Here is a 17,500-nt window from a genome sequence, read left to right as displayed (position 1 = left end):
AATTTCTAAGCAGCCAAACTATGCCTAATTGAATTGGCTGCAAGCCTTTAGTAGTGAGTCCTTTTGCCAAATAAGCACATGTTCACATATAGAGCTCTTCGTTTGTGAGGATTATCCTGCTGAACACAAATTTCCACTCCCATAAACTTTTGTTAAAGTCTAACTAACGCCCAAAACACTTTTTTCAGCTTTTAACCAATATGGCTTTTGAGGTGGTGCGTAAAGGATTCTGGTTATAAATCTCCACATTTGAGACCAAACTGTTACAATTGTACAAACTGTATAATTTCAGGCAGCGAGAGTGCCCTCTATGGGTTCAAACCTGCTTTTTGGGGGGGGGGGGGCTCAAATGAATGGCCGATTTGGTACAAGGTTACGTCACGGTGGTGTTCGCGCATGGTGTACGTCAATGTATATTATCAGCTATAGTTTATGCATTAAATGTAGCGCGAGGCCCTTCCTGGCTAACAGAGCTGCCTGAGTAGCTGGGCTCTGGTACTGTGTAATGCTAGCTGTTAGCTGTGGGTGCTAACGTTAGATATATGGCAATAAAACGCCACTGAATGACCAAATTGATATAACTTTGAACCATTTCGAGTAACGCTGTTTCCATACGGACCACCAGTGTTGGTTAGTTGTTTATAACGTGGCTATATTTATAACGTACTCTATCTCTGATACACTCTGATATGTTTTTCCTCTATGCGGTAGTGATGAGCGGGTCAGGGTTTTTTAAGGCCCGCACCAACCCAACCCGTCATTGGAGCCAGCCCGCCCGGCCCGGCCCGTTAAAATATCTGAAAATTCAGAACCCAGCCCAACCCAGCAGCCCACAATGGCCAATTTAATGTAATATGTCTCCGGACTCAGGAGGAGCGCAGCTGAGCTTCCAAGGTGTGCAAAGCTAATAACTCTGTCTCACTCCCCCCCTCTCTCTTTCTCTCTCTCACACACACAGACAGTCACATGCGTGCACGACAACAGTTGTACTGCTCTGGATGAGTTGCGCGGCTGCTTTGTTGATTTCTTTCTGCTTCGTCAGCGTTACAAACTCAGCTATTATCGGTCTTTCTTCAATTAATCCAAGGTCTTCAAATGGAGGTAGCAGGTAGAGGTAGTCTACAGAAACACTTCTTATTCTTCCCCATTTCTTTTAATTACCTCATGCGCTCTCAATTGGTCACGTAGCCTACTCACTAGGGGTGTCACAATATATCGTCCCACGAAATTTCGCGATAGTAAAACGTCACGATATGTATCGTTGAGATGAAATCTCATATCGTGAAAAAAAAAAAAAAAAAAAAAAATTTTTTTTTTTTCAAAAATAGAAAGAAACGCCTTTGTTTGTTGAAGTTCAATGTGTGGAAAGTAGTTCAGTTGAACAAGTCACATGAGAAGTTATACAGGAGAGAAACCATTCAATTGAGTTTCTGGCAAAACTGTTTACTTGACAGGAAAAACTGAAGATGCATAAAAAATAGACTAAGAAAAGTCTTGTTGTTTGAGTTTGAAGAAAAACTGAAGATGCATAATGAGAATTTATACTGCTGAGAAACCTTTTAGTTCAAAGTAAATCTAAGTGACGGTGTAACTCATTCTATTTCAAGATAAGCCTTATCTCCAATCTCATGTTTTTTCTAGTTGTTATTGTAATAACAATTTCCCACAACAGCATGTTTTGTATTTGTGCATTTCAAATAAAATACTACTTTTCCAGTCATATATTGTCATTATTCAAGTTTAAAAAAATATTGTTAAAATCGTATCGTATCGTATCGTTATCGTGAACCCAGTATCGTGATACGTATCGTATCGTGAACTGAGTGTATCGTGACACCCCTACTACTCACGTTGCAGTAAAGTTGACAAATAGATCACAGTCGAGTCCACAACAGAAAATCTGCGGTGGCATTAGTTTTATGGACACTTAGGCTACCTCATTGAAGCGTTTCTTTACTCCATGTAGGCTAGAGAGTGCAGCAGGTGCAGACGGCTTCAGAGTCGCCTTGTCTGTCTGATTGTGTGTATTTGGTGTATCGCAAATTTGAACCGAATTTTCAGAAAATCGGCATAAGAAAATGTGAAATTATGTGCGTTTCCATCCACTACTATTATGCGGATATTAGTAGTGCTGTCTGTCTGTCTGCTGATTAAACAGGCAGCGACCGAGCAGCATGAAAAACATCTATTCAAAGTTTTTGGATTATCCAAACTAAATGGATTACCAGGCGCCACTCTTCATTTGGGCATACATAATGTATAATCCATGGAGCAGTTACTGTAAGTGAATCAAATGTAAGGTCTTCCAGTAAAACACATCGCGACGGGTCGTCTACTGTCAATTCTAATTGTGCCTAAATACATTCCTTATTTACATTTACAAGTGTATTTAATGATGCTGACAGGTGGATGCATCTTAGCCAACCTATTCATCACACCCTTTCACGTTCAGGGTGTACCAACAAAAATGAGTTGTTAACGTAGTTGTTCTTTTTTGCTTTTGCTCCAAACGAATGTTTTGTGGTCACTCACGATTCAGTAGGTCACGGGTTGGCTAATTGGTTCCAGCCTTAAAACTCGTTATATAAGGATTTTTCGACTATAGCGCCAAATCATAACAAGAGTTTTCTGGGGAGGCTTTCCAAATAGAGCAGCTCTTTATTTAGTAACGGCAGCAAGGAAACACAGCAAGAAACCTCCAGCAGACCTGACTCTAGCTGAGCCACCATCTGCTTTGACTGGCTGGGTAGAGGGAGAGAGAGAGAGAAGGAAGGCGAGAGAGAGAGGGACAGAGATAGAAGGAAGGAGAGAGAGAGAGGGACAGAGAGAAGGAAGGAGAGAGTGAGGGAGAGAGAGAGAGAAGGAAGGAGAGAGGGCGGGAGAGAGAGAGAAGGAAGGAGAGAGAGAGAGAGAGGGACAGAGATAGAATGAAGGAGAGAGAGAGAGAGAGAGGGACAGAGAGAGGAGGAAGGAGGGAGGGAGGAAGAGAGAGAGAAGGAAGGAGAGAGGGAGGGAGGGAGGGAGGGAGAGAGAGAAGGAAGGAGAGGGAGGGAGGGAGAGAGAGAAGGAAGGAGAGAGAGGGACAGAGAGAGGGAGGGAGGGAGGGAGAGAGAGGGACAGAGAGAGGGAGGGAGGGAGAAAAGGAATGAGAGAGATGGACAGAGAGAGAAGTAAGGAGAGAGGGAGGGAGGGAGAGAAGGAAGGAGGGAGGGAGAGAGAGAAGGAAGGAAGGAGAGAGGGAGGGAGGGAGAGAGAGAAGGAAGGAGAGGGAGGGAGAGAGAGAGAGAAGGAAGGAGAGGGAGGGAGAGAGAGAGAGAAGGAAGGAGAGAGGGAGAGACAGAGAGAGAAGGAAGGAGAGAGGGAGGGAGGGAGAGAGAGAAGGAAGGAGAGGGAGGGAGAGAGAGAGAAGGAAGGAGAGAGGGAGGGAGGGAGAGAGAAGGAAGGAGAGAGGGAGGGAGGGAGAGAGAGAAGGAAGGAGAGGGAGGGAGAGAGAGAGAAGGAAGGAGAGAGGGAGGGAGGGAGAGAGAAGGAAGGAGAGGGAGGGAGAGAGAGAGAGAAGGAAGGAGAGGGAGGGAGAGAGAGAGAGAAGGAAGGAGAGAGGGAGAGACAGAGCGAAGGAAGGAGAGAGGGAGGGAGGGAGAGAGAGAAGGAAGGAGAGAGGGAGGGAGGGAGAGAGAGAAGGAAGGAGAGGGAGGGAGAGAGAGAGAGAGAAGGAAGGAGAGAGGGAGAGACAGAGAGAAGGAAGGAGAGAGGGAGGGAGGGAGAGAGAGAAGGAAGGAGAGAGGGAGGGAGAGAGAAAAGGAAGGAGAGAGAGGGACAGAGAGAGAAGGAAGGAGAGAGGGAGGGAGAGAGAGAAGGAAGGAGAGAGGGAGGGAGAGGGAGGGAGAGAGAGAAAGAAAGAGAGAGGGAGTGAGAGAAAGAGAGAGAGAGAGAGAGAAAGGGGTTCCCCTGTTTAAAAAGGGGGAGCAGAGGGTGTGTGCCAGCTACAGAGGCATCACATGACTCAGCCTCCTGGAGAAAGTCTGCTCTAAGGTGGATGAGAGGAAAGGAGGTCCGGCCGGTAATCAAACCTCTGATTGAACAATGTGGATTCCATCCTGGTCGTGGAACAACGGAGCAGCTCTTCACTCCTGCAAGGATCCTGGAGGGGGCACCAGGGAGTATGGCCCTTCTGGTCTACATGTGTTTAGTGGATCTGGAGAAGGCTTATCGTGCGTTCCTTTATCGCAAAATAACTGGGATGTGGAGGCTAAATGACATCACATCCGTTTTGTTAGCGTTCCATTTGCAGAAAACTTGAGCTGGGAAGTTCACTGTTCATTGATCAGATCCAGTCGCTAGCCAGGCTAGCCATTGTTAGCAATAACAATTGACAACATGGCATTTCGCGGCATTTTGCGCATACAAACACTGCAGCCTCATGTCCACACAGATAGAAGTTAGGCAGTGCTGTGTGTACAGCTGATTTAATGAGACACAAACAAGACAGAAGTGCTAAACAACATGACTACGATTATAACTACTGTTGTTGCGCGGCGCGGCCATCTTGGATTTTTTTAGGTTGGGGCTGCTGAGGCTCCTACGAGTTTGGAATGGGAAATACCAGCTCTGATGACGTCACCGCCCAGCTCATGACCTTTTGAAGTCGTAAGATTACCAGTTCCCAGTTATAAAGGAATGCACGATTATGACCGGGTTCCTCGGGAGAAACTGTAGGAGGTGCTGCGGGAGTATGGGTAAGATGCTGCGGGAGTATGGGTAAGATGCTGCGGGAGTATGGGTAAGATGCTGCGGGAGTATGGGTAAGGGGGTCACTATTCATGGACAGGATTTGGAGGCTTAGTTTTGGGGGGGGGGGGGGGGGTTGCAGTTCGGTGGGCTGAGGATTGTATCACTGCTTCTCGAGGACGAAGTGGTCCTGATGGCATCATCGGTCTGGGACCTTCAGCACTCACTAGATCTGTTCACAGCAGAGTGTGAAGTGGCTGAGGTGAGGATCAGCACCTCTACATCTGAGGCCATGGTTCTCAGCAGGAAACTGATGGATTGTCTCCTCCAGGTAGGGACTGAGTCCTTACCCCAAGTGAAGGAGTTCAAGTATCTCAGGTTCTTGTTCTCGAGCGAGGGGACGATGGAGCGGGAAATGAGCCGGAGGATCAGAGCAGTGGGAGCACTATTGCGATCGCTTTACCGCACCGATGTGATGAAAAGAGAGCTGAGGCAGAAGGCAAAGCTCTAGATCTACCGATTGATCTTGGTTCCTACCCTCACCTATGGTCGTGAAGGATGGCTCATGACTGAAAGAACAAGATCACGGATACAAGTGGCTGAAATGGGTTTGCACAGGAGGGTTTGTCTGGCATCTACCTGAGCGATAAGGTGAGAAGCTCAGTCATCTGTGAGGGACTCGCAGTAGAGCCGGATGCTGCTCCTTCACGTAGAAAGGAGCCAGGAGGGAGGTGTTCCAGGCACGTCCAGCTGGGAGGAGACCACGGGGCAGACGGAGGGCTGGGTGGAGAGGTTCTATCTCCACGCTGGCCTGGGAACGCCTCGGGATCCCCCAGTCAGAGCTGCTTAATGTGGCCAGGGAAAGAGAAGTTTGGGGTCCCCTGCTAGAACTGCTACCTCCACGACCCAATCCCAGATAAGCGGTTGAAGATGGATGGATGGATAATAATATAATAATAATACTAATACTAATAATGCTAATGCTAATAATAATAATAATAATAATAATATTAGTAGTAGCAGTGGGTCCCCTCTACTAGATTGGCATTCATGGAGGGATCATGCTCTGTCCGTGGCATGAGAAAAGCACAAAGACTCTGAGGAAGATCAGGCAGAGAAGAAGAGAAGAGAGGAAAGGAAACAAGGAAAGGATAGAAGGAGAGGCAGAGAAAGGAGGAGAGGAGACAGAAGGACAAGCACAAAAGCTTCCATAACAGCAGATGAGGGCGGAGAGTTTACCCTAAACCCAGACAAGCATGTGCGCACACACACACGCACGCACGCACGCACGCACACACGCACGCACGCACACACACACACACACACGCATGCACGCACGCACACACACACACACACACACACACGCACGCACGCACACGCACACACACACACACGCACACGCACGCACACGCGCACACACGCACGCACACACACACACACACACACACACACACACCCTCGCTCTCTGCCAGCTACAATAACAATGGGCAGCAGAGTGTTTTCTGACTGATAAGCGTTCATTCGTTTGGTTCTGTTTCTCTCTGTCTTCTCACCTCCTTTCTTCCTCCCTTCCTCTCACCCCTCCTCCTCCTCCTCCTCCTCCTCCTCAGTGCTTTGCAGGGACACAGAGAAAAGACATTATGGGATGTGTGACACTTGTCAGCGCTGGGTTGCTCGCCGCAAATTAAGCCGCAAAACAAACATGGCTTTTGATGTACACTTTTAGATATGAACACTGCATGGTTGATTTCAATGCGTGTCAAGCGGCAACCTCCGTGGTGGAAAAATTAAGCCAGCGCGGAAGTGACAAAAACGCGGAGTTCCTCAAATGGCCACATGAGGTTTGGCTGCAAAAAGCCCTGCATGTTAAAATGTCCAACTAATAAAGATGTTTACAGCCTGGTACCAGGCACAGTTTTGGCCTCTGTCTGTAGCTAATTTCCCAGTTCACAGCAACTGTTCTAGAACTCACCCGTTCAAAAATAAGTCAGATTGTATAGAAGTCAATGGGAATGACCCAACTTCTCAATGAATGTATGAGCTCAGTAAACACTTTCCTAATGAGCTGATGGTCTCAATCACGTTTCAACTGTTCTTCAACACAGCAAGATGTTCATTTAGTCAATTATGGTGCCATTTACCGGTAGTGTCAAATCATGGTGTCAAATAAGTATGATAAAGCAGACTATACTTTGGGACATGATTGACATGATTGATTGGTCGTCGATCGCCGACCAATAGCAGGCGGCGCTGCAGCTCTTCTTCTCGTCCAAATATGGTTACTTCTGTCAAAAAAGAAAAGATGGCGACGGTCAAAATGCCACACTCAAGGCTGCAAAACAGGAGAACACAAATCAACAGTCTATTCACCTTATGTAGCCCCGCCCACTTGACTCATTGTGTCGTGACTTCCTGTTCAAAACGCAGACTGTTTTACCTGCTCAAACTAGTCTGAGTCACCTGGTCAAACCTAGTTTGACTCACATATGAGTCAGACTAAGTTTATGAGTCACAGGAAGTTAGTCTCTCAAGCCAGACTGTCTCTTCTACAGTACATAAGGTGAATACAGTCTATGGTATGGTGTGTGTGTGTGTGTGTGTGTGTGTGTGTGTGTGTGTGTGTGTGTGTGTGTGTCTGTGCATGTGTGTATAAATCTTGCATGTGTCACCACTCATGCTGTGGTGCACCATGTGGTTGTATCTTGCTGATGAAGCATTTCTGTCTTTACATAGCAGATTTGCAGTTTTAGCCTCTAGCATGAGCGCGTGTGTGTGTGTGCGTGTGTGTGCGTGTGCGTGTGTGCGTGTGTGTGTGTGTGTGTGTGCGCGTGCTCTCCCCCTGTAACTGCACTCACTCACAGTTATGACCCACCAGATGCCATCAGTTGCCATTATTACAATATGGAAAGTAGATTATAGTGTGTCAACACAAAAATAGTGACTAAGAGTAAAACTAAGTCATTTTTTTGTATTTTAGTTTACCGTGACGGCACGGTGGCTCAGTGGTTAGCACAGTTGCCTCACAGCAAGAAGGTATATAGGTCCTATATTGAGTAATGTATTGAGTTGATGTTTGCTGCTTTTCTTCATCATTTGCCTCAAGGTGATTGGATGGAAGCCCAGCCTGTGGCTGCGTGGCTTTGAATCCCAATACCTCTCCTGAATTCCAGCTCCCAATTTTCCGTCTCACCTAGTGATGATTCTCTGTCCATAATAATAAGGAATAAATGTGGATAATTTTGGTTGGAGCATGATGGCTAACTGTTGTTTCCTTCCTCCAGTCGCCTGGTTCACCTTTGACCCCAGCTCTGCCCACCGGGACATCGTTTTGACCAACGAGAACCAGACGGTCAGCTGCAGCAGCTACGACGACCGCGTGGTGCTGGGCACCGCCGCTTTCTCTAAGGTAAACACAAACACATGTGTGTTTTCCAAGTTTTCCAGTTTATGATGAGCTCAATATACAGACGGGGCGGGAGACATTTCCAGAGATCCATTTATTTATGTATTTATCCAGGAAGCTCTCATTCAGATCCAAGATCTCTTCCAGGAAGTCCTGGTCAAAACAGTTTCACATTAATACAACTAGAAATAGGGTGGAGAGACTGGAGTTGTGTGTGTGTGTGTGTGTGTGTGTGTGTGTGTGTGTGTGTGTGTGTGTGTATGTGTTTTTTTTTTGGGGGGGGGGGGTGCATTGTGACGACCTTTATGTCAACTTATGCCACATCATCAGTGGGTGGTACTTGACGATTGTGGGGCATGACATCATCAGTGGTTATGAGGTCATCGCTCAGTGTTCTCCATAGCTCCCCTGCCCGCTGACCTCATCTCTGTCAGGGATTGGGTTGTTGAGAGTGTACAGTAGCCCTCCTGGTCAGACCAGGCCCTCAGTTGAAAGGCCTCAGGTATGGGTTGACCATGAATGTTGAGCTGAACAAAGCAGAGAGAGATCTGCTGCCAAAATCAGACGGTGATGGCAACCACAGGCAAATTAGCCAATTGTGGTATCATCAGTGATCTCACTCGAGCAATAGTGACATCAATGACATCATGGGTGACATCATCAGTGCAAAGCTGGGAAGGGATGGTGATGATGTCACAATAGCTCTGTGAGTGTGAAGTGTTAAAGCCTAAATACATGAAATATCATGTTGTTGTTGTTTTGTTTTTTTGCACCAGATACATTCCAGACCCCTGAAAAGTGTTTTGGCAAATTTTGGGGGTGATCGGAGCAACGGTACGCCTTGCAACTCCAGACAAACAAAGAGACAGCTCTCCAATTATAGTAGGATGGTAAATGAAATTCTGGAAATTATCACAAAGACTCCGGAGCGATGAACCAAGCTTTACATGCTAAATTCTGTGACATCACTGATGATCTCACAATGTGTGTATGTGAGTGTGAAGGCGTAAAATACATAACATATTTTGTGCGTCTCGATTCTCAACTGACATAGTGTCCCCCCCACCAGCTGCAATTTTTTTTAAAGAAAGAATTTGTGCTTAAATTGGATTTTCATTTCTGTCTTTCATATTTCCTTACAGCATATACACCTTATTCACCACTCCCACTTTTTCTCTCTTCCGCGTTATACGCAATTGTATTTGTTCTCTAGTTGGCGGTAGGGCTGGGTATTGGCAAGGACCTCACGATACGATACGTATCACGATACATGGGTCACGATACGATTGTATCTCGGTACATTGCGATACAATACATATTGCGATACTGTACATAATTTACTGAAAATTGTAAAATACGCGTTCTTGATTCTCAGCATGGAGCCTGTCTAAAATCAAATAATCATTCAAGGCCTACTTCCCCTTTAGTGGCAGCCTCCCCCTAGAGGAAGCATCCCATCCCTAGTTAAGAACCAACCAGCTCTGGTATTTCCCCAGGAAAGGTTGAACTTTTGGCCCAAATCTGAATCTCAATGCCATTCTGTATTATGGTTTCAGATTTTTATTTTATTTTTATTTCTTTTAATGGTGTTGTGTAGGGCACATTAAGATGAGTACGTTATACTGTACTTCAAGATTCACTAATGAGTTATTAGCAAAGCAATGTGTGAAAACGTTTTTCCCAAGCTGCATTGCGGCAAAACTTCACCAGCGTCACCGTCTTGCCTTCTGCCAGCTTGATCGCCGTAATCGTCACATTTAATACAACTGCAGAGTCTGATGATGTTCCTTGGCTTGTTTAGTGAGTGTAGTTCTACAAGTTTGGCTCTCTGTGATCCTGTGATTGATTGAGTTCACATTGATCTCAGGTTCTCCTTCTCGTCCCTCCCGCCTCGGGGCACAGAGGCAACGTTATAGTGTGACGGACCAGGACCCATGCATAGTCCCTCTCTAGGTTCCCTATAGCTGGGGGACAACAATGTGAATGTGGGCCCTTAACTTAACTTAAGCCTCTCTTGAACCTCAGGGCATCCACTACTGGGAGGTCAGCATCGATCGCTATGACAACCACCCGGACCCGGCGTTCGGCGTGGCCAGGATCAACACGGTGAAGGACATGATGCTGGGCAAGGACGACAAGGCCTGGGCCATGTACGTGGACAACAACCGCTCCTGGTTCATGCACAACAACTCCCACACCAACAGGTAGGTAACACACACACACACGCACGCACACACACTCACTCACATCCAATCAAGCAAGTAAAATGGAAAACCACCACACGATGAAATATTAATCCAAAATGTGGAGAAATTATCTTTTTTCCAGGTAAATAGATAGCCGGAACTACTTTCTAAACATGGCCGCCAGGCTGTACACGCACATGTGCTGTGTACAGCGGAAGCGCTCTTTACAGGCAAACAAGGAAGTAACCCGGTGTGGGGATTTACTCAGAAAATGACGTTTCATGTAACTATGGATTAATATTTCATCACGTGGTGAGTACCTGATTCATGTACATGTACATAGAGCAGTCCCTCCAGGATCTCGCACAGTTTTTTTGTGATTATTGCGATCATAAAAGCTTGATTTTGCGTCGGCTTTTCTCAAAATTTGCAATACAATTTGCGACATTTTGTGCGATTTTTTGCGGTAAAATTACAGGAACTGGCAAAAATTGCGATTTTATTTTTTCATTCATCTCAAATAATCTGCATTGTAATTGTAAAAACATTATTTATTGTATTCTCCCAATTTTGCCCACTTTTCTCCTCTTTATCTCTTTGCTGTCCTTTTCCTCCCTTCATCATTTCTCTTTTCTTCTCTCCTTTCTTCCTCATCCTCAATAATGCTATTATCACTTTATTTCTTTTCTCATACTTTTTGCCAGTGGTTCATATTTTTTCTCTTATTATCCTTATTTCCTCTTCATGCCTTGCTCCGTCTTCCCTGTCCTCCTCATTCCTTGTTCCTTGTTACATTTTCAAACTAGACCCTAAGCTGTCATTTGTCTTCTACTAGTAGGTGGCAGTATTATTAACTGAAGAATATGACAGATTCATGTGTTTCTTATGACATGGCGTACAGAGGCCATGGCAGACGCCTTTATACATCAACATTTTTAACAAAAAAATAATCGAAAATGTTTTTTTCCCTTATTTTTTTTTTATGTTTTGGCCCGAGTGAAATGTTCTCTGGTCTCTCCTGTTTCTAGCTGAATCGTTTGGTTTAATCAAGTAAAACTATTTTTATAAGCATTTTACGAAATGTCTATGGGAAAATAACTGGCGGATGAAATCTCTTGGTGCGCATGCCAAACCTGGTAGTAGGCATGATGACTTTGGCTCTCTATGCTACGTACGGGTGGGTGCGCTTCACATTTGTACCAGTTCCGGTACCTGGAATTCAGTACCGGTACCCAACGATACCTTTTTTCGGTACTGTGTAAAGGGCACCTGTGCGGGGGAACTGACGCAGCCGGATTTTTAAATTAGGGCAGATGAATTGCCCTAACGCTGATTGCCTAAGGCTGAGGCTATAGTTCAGTGATGATGTCAACCAGATGGAGACAATGGCTTCCACCCCTGGGCTGTGCGGGTGGCCTGACGGGGCCAGATTTTTCCTGGCTATATAAGTTCAGTGATGATGTCATCAGTAATGATGTCATCCATGATGATGTCATCAGTGATGTCATAGAGCAGGCGAGGCCACGATGCGCAGTGGTCATCAGTGATGTCATAAGAGCAAGTGAGCCCGCATAGTGGGCGAGCTCCAGGGCGGGCGAGGGAGCAAGTGAGCCCGCACAGCGGTACCCAACGTACGCAAGGCGTAACTATAGCAAAAGCTATGCGCTTTCCGGATTAGTGTGATTGTAGCCTTTGTATGGTGGTGCTCTTCATCCTCTCTCATCATTATGTCTTCATCGTTAGATCTCACACTGCAAAGCCACACACACACACACACACACACACATGCACACACACACACACACACACACACACACACACACACGCACGCACGCACGCACGCACACACACACACACACACACACACACACACACACACACACACACACACACACACACACACACACACACACACACACACAGAGGGACCCCCAGGGGCTCATACACTACCAAGCTAACAAAGTCATCAGGGAGCTGCAGGAGACATGAAAAGCTCACTCTGTCACACTGCGGCAGGAGAAGCAGCAAACTCTCATTAAACATTTACTGACAAGAAGATGTCTCTTCTTCACAGAGAAGTCCACTCTCACATCACCTCAGCCCCCATCACAATCCAGATCTCATCCCTGTAACGTGTGCTGTACTGTAGTAGGGAGGACAAACCCGTTTGTGTGTTTTTCTGAAAAACATATTTGTAACAGTTTATGATGCACCTATCTTGTTATATTTACTAGTATATGGCAAATAAACAACAAATCAAAAGTGTCCTGGCCAAAATCGTGCATTTTTTTGTTTTAAATCAAATTTTAAGGGGAAATTAGGATTCATCACTCATTACATTGCCAAACGCCTGAAAAAGTGGGCCTCACGTCAAATGTAATTCATGCCTGGAAGGTCTTGGAAAACCCCTCACGCCCACACCCCAGCTCCGATTGGGCTGAAAATTTGCATGGCTGTTGGTTATTATCTGGGCAAGGTTATGGTCAGGTTGTTCAGTACTTGAACCACCTGGAAAATCCTGGAAAGTCCTGGAAACCACCTGGAAAGTCCTGGAAACCACCTCATGCCCACACCCCAGGTCGGATTGGGCTGAAAATTTGCATGGCTGTGGGTTATTATCTGGGCAAGGTCATGGGCAGGTTGCACAGTACTTGAACCACCTGGAAAATCCTGGAAAGTCCTGGAAACCACCTGGAAAGTCCTGGAAACCACCTCATGCCCACACCCCAGGTCGGATTGGACTGAAAATTTGCATGACTGTGGGTTATTATCTGGGCAAGGTCATGGGCAGGTTGCACAGTACTTGAACCACCTGGAAAATCCTGGAAAGTCCTGGAAACCACCTGGAAAGTCCTGGAAACCACCTCACGCCCACACCCCAGGTCGGATTGGGCTGAAAATTTGCATGGCTGTGGGTTATTATCTTGGCACGGTCATGGGCAGGTTGCACAGTACTTGAACCACCTGGAAAATCCTGGAAAACACCTGGAAAGTCCTGGAAACCACCTTGAAACGACCTCATGCCCACACCCCAGGTCGGATTGGGCTGAAAATGTGCATGGCAGTGGGTTATTATCTGGAGAGGGTCATGGGCAGGTTGCACAGTCCTTGAACCACCTGGAAAGTGCTGGAATATCCTGGAACTACATGGAAAGTCCTGGAAACCACCTGGAAAGTCCTGCAAACCACATCATGTCCACACACCAGGTCGGATTGGTTGGCGGGCCGCGGGCAGTGTCAGTCACAATTTGCGTCACGAAAGTAAGTCTGATACCACGCCAGCCCACCCCCAAACACACACAGACTCAGCATAGCGCCACCTATTGGCAAACACAAAAAGCAGTTTATCTTGAGAACCACTTGTCCGATCGACTTCAAACTTGGGGAGTGTGTTTAGGGGGACCTGATGGAGTGCAGTGACACATTTTGTGCAATTCGACACAGCGCCACCTACTGGCAAACACAAAAAGTGGTTCATCTCGAGAACCATTTGTTGGATTGACTTCAAACGTGGGGAGTGCGCTTAGGGTGACCTGATAGAGTTCAGTGCCCGAATTTTGTGCTATTCGGCACAGCGCCACCTACTGGCAAGCACAAAAAGCGGTTTATCTTGAGAACCGTTTGTCCGATTGACTTCAAACTTGGGGAATGCGCTTAGGGGGACCTGATGGAGTGCAGTGCCGAATTCCGTGCAATTCAGCATAGCACCACCTACTGGCAAACAAAAAGTGGTTTATCTTGAACAATTCATCTCATCGACATCAAACTGGGGGAGTACGCTTAGGAGACGTGATGGAATTCAGTGGCGTATTTGGTGCAATTCGGTATAGCGCCACCTACTGGGAACACAAAAAGCGGTTTATCTCGAGAACATTTCATCCAATCAACTTCAAACTGGTGGAGTGCACTGCTGGGATCCCAACAGAGTGCAGGACACATGCATATCAATACACAGACCTTACACACACAACACAATACGACGCCAGGGCCCCACCAAACTAGATTTGAAGGCCGCATAGCGGCCTGATATCAAGTGAAATAAAAAGGCAGACTTAACTTGAATTATAGCTGCTGCTAGGAGTAGGGTTTAATTAGTTTAACAGTTTCTGCAGTTTTGCAGTCTTTGGACTTCATAATTGGCCATCGGTTGCAGTATACAAACATTTCTCCTGACTTGGGCCCACATTTCGGTGAAAGTTGTAAAGCGGTAGCGCGTATGCCTGATTTGTTATGAATTTTCAATTTTTGAAAATTTAGACTGTAGCGCCACCATCAGGACTATTAGCGCCAAATTCGCGTTGACAAAGTTTTGGCATGGGACTGGACCTTTGTCCAAAGTTTGGTTTATTTTCATGCATGGGAAGTCCAACCTCCCAGAAGAACAACAATATTGGCAAATACAAACAGTGGCCCTGCCGCTGGCCCACCCACTAATTACAGGCCTATATGTTTTTTTTTAAACAAGTTAAACTGGTGATGTTCATTAAGTTTCAAGAATCTGAATTATTTCACTAAAAGAAGTCGCAACAATAACATTTAGGGATATTTGGAGTTATTCCCCCGACCAGCGAATCAGTTATGAAGCACTGCAGAGATAGCAGAGAGTTAGCAAAGTAGAGTATAAACCGAAACACTAAAATAATGCTGATATCTGAATGTACAAACAGGGAAGTGTAGCATTTATTGGCATCTGTAACTGTGGAGGCACAGTTTCCCTAAAAATAGAAAAACTACATAATGGGGCTTTAAGGTTAGGGTAAAATATCAGGGTAAGCCAATCAGAGGCAGAGTCGGGCGGGCCATGCCTTCACCATAGTAGGACATATGTTGCTTCAAGGTATGTCCTTCAATTTAAAAGCGCGGCATCAGATTTTTTTAATTATAATTTACCCCCCACTCAAAACGGCCCCGCGATCCATGTTTGGGTCCCGACCCACCAGTTGAAAAACCCTGATCTAGACCACATTTGTCTATTAAATGGTTAATGTATGCATTACCCAACATTTAGCATAAATTAAAGGTTTTAGTTATCAAGACATGTCAGATCTAGTTACACAGATACTTAGTTAGCCTTAGAAATAGGTATTTTACAACTTTCCTAACCCATGATAACTTAACATACAGCTCTGTTTAACATGAAACCTCTATATAGTCTCAAAATGCATTTGAAATTCATGTTCAGCTAACTGGAGCATAATACTGCAATTATGGATTGAGGCTTTAATCAAAGATCATTTACTGTAGTTCACATTGACAAAGTCAGATGGGTCGCACCTCCACTGCCTCTGAAGATAACTGTGTGCATAGCCTACATCAGTGATACTCAACTTGTGGCCCGGGGGCCAGATGCGGCCCACGACTGGCCCCCCATCTAAGAGATGTTTGATTCATTTTCTTTTTGGAGAGAGCCTTTATTTATGAAGAGGGTTTACTCTGAACAGATTTGAGAACTGAATTGAAGTCAAGTGACCAAACTGAATTTCTAACTTTTCTTGTTTATTGTTATGGGGGAGGGACTACAATCCACTACAGAAGAAAATAATATTATTAATCTTAGTTTATTAACTGGCCCCTCGCCTCCTGTCATTTTGCAAAAGTGGCCCCTGGTCAAAGCAAGTTGAGTATCCCTGGCCTACATGAATTCCTCCATGTTTACCAATAGATGGATAAATGTGTAAAACAATGTGTCAGATAGTCAAAAGCCAGGCTAATTAAGAAATGTATTGTATCAGAACAATGTATGATAATCTAGGCAATTTGCTTATTTGTAGGCTACATCTATTCATACTGTCATACATAAGTTTATTCTGTGAGCTTATACATTATAACATTTGTACAGACTACTTTATGTAGCCTAAAAATATATATAGATATTTTTAAAAAACAGTGTGTAACACTTTTGGGAGGGGGTGTGTGTGGGAGGGGCATCGAGAAAAAAAGGTGAAATTATATGTATTATTGATAAACCAAATCCTGCCTCATCATAAATAGAAATAAAAGGAAGGGAAAGGGAATACCCATGGCATTGTGTTTCTGTAAATCATTCTTAACCTTTTTCATATTAAGGACTCCTAATTTAGTTCACATTGGGGCCATGGACCCCCAATATGATGAAATTTGGTTTCTCAGATGCAAATCAGATTTTTTTTTAATGTAGCCTAGATATGATTTTGTTCAGAATTCCATATATATTAGGTTGAGAGAGACAACAGAGAATCTTGAATCCTCTCCCCTGACCCCACATTGAGAAGCACTCCACCACTGACTTGATTGTGCAGAGAGAGAGGAGGGAGGGGGAGGGGGAGGGGCGCAGCCCAGCACAGCTGCAGCTACTCTGCTCTGCTCTCAGTGCTCTGCTCTCTCGCGCTAAATGAGGAAAAAGCAGGGGGGATTTTTACATGGCGCACTGCACGTTTTGACACGAATAACAAAAAAACCCCAAACGAAAAACGAAAACTGACTCGACAGTGTTTGAGAGAACAAGTTTGCGAACAATTTCGTGTGTGGTATGTCAATGTTTTTTCAAAGTTAAATCGAGCAGCCAAGCGACTGAAGGGAAATTACGCGATTTTCGTCAGTATAACTCAAACCAATCAAAAATGTACATTCACCATTACGTGTCACAGGGGTTGGCTACAATTTAAGTGGCAGACCAATGGTCAAATCAAAAAATCCAGTTGGGAATCCACTCTTAAAGGCGAGGAGTGACGATTTTTTGCTGTGCCGTTTTTATTCCAGCGGGCTGAAACGCTGCATTTGCTCCTCTAAACAGAGCTTGATTTAATTTATTATTTCGGCCTTTTTCAAAATTATTTTTTCATTTTGTAGTAGTGATGGTGCATATTTATCGATACAACCCGTGTTTTTATTTAAACATGACCCGCAAGTATGTTTAATACTAGATTGAAATGAGCCCAGAATGCAGAAATCTCCCATAGTGATTACATTACAGCGTGGTTAGAGCGGTGGGTTTGTCCTGCCTAACTGTAGTGCTGTTTGGTTTCATGTAGCTAATCATCCCATGTTTGTGTTTGATGATGTTGTTTACCTCCGGCTCCACCTCTCTCAGATCTGAGAACAGAGCTGTCCCGTCTCTCTCATTCAGCTCAGTCCCAAAACAGCTACAGTATCATGTGTTTGTGCACATAAGATGGAGAAATGTGCCATTTAAACACGCTGTTTA

General features: G+C 45.1%; 1 protein-coding gene across 1 annotated transcript in view; it reads left to right on the top strand.

Annotated features, from left to right (window-relative positions):
* The window catches only part of trim67 (tripartite motif containing 67), a gene marked incomplete at both ends in the record, with an annotated part of 107,665 nt that overhangs the window by 83,057 nt on the left and 7,108 nt on the right, over positions 1-17,500 (top strand). Inside the window, 2 exons of the mRNA XM_083642488.1 lie at positions 8,010-8,134; positions 10,157-10,335. Coding sequence (XP_083498614.1) covers positions 8,010-8,134; positions 10,157-10,335 — 304 coding nt within the window. The remainder of the gene's footprint in view (positions 1-8,009; positions 8,135-10,156; positions 10,336-17,500) is intronic.

The sequence above is a fragment of the Poromitra crassiceps genome (assembly GCF_964638095.1).
Source record: "Poromitra crassiceps genome assembly, chromosome: 9".
NCBI lineage: Eukaryota > Metazoa > Chordata > Actinopteri > Beryciformes > Melamphaidae > Poromitra > Poromitra crassiceps.
The sequence above is the reverse complement of the archived record's forward strand: the minus strand, read 5'-3'. Positions and strand labels throughout refer to the sequence as shown.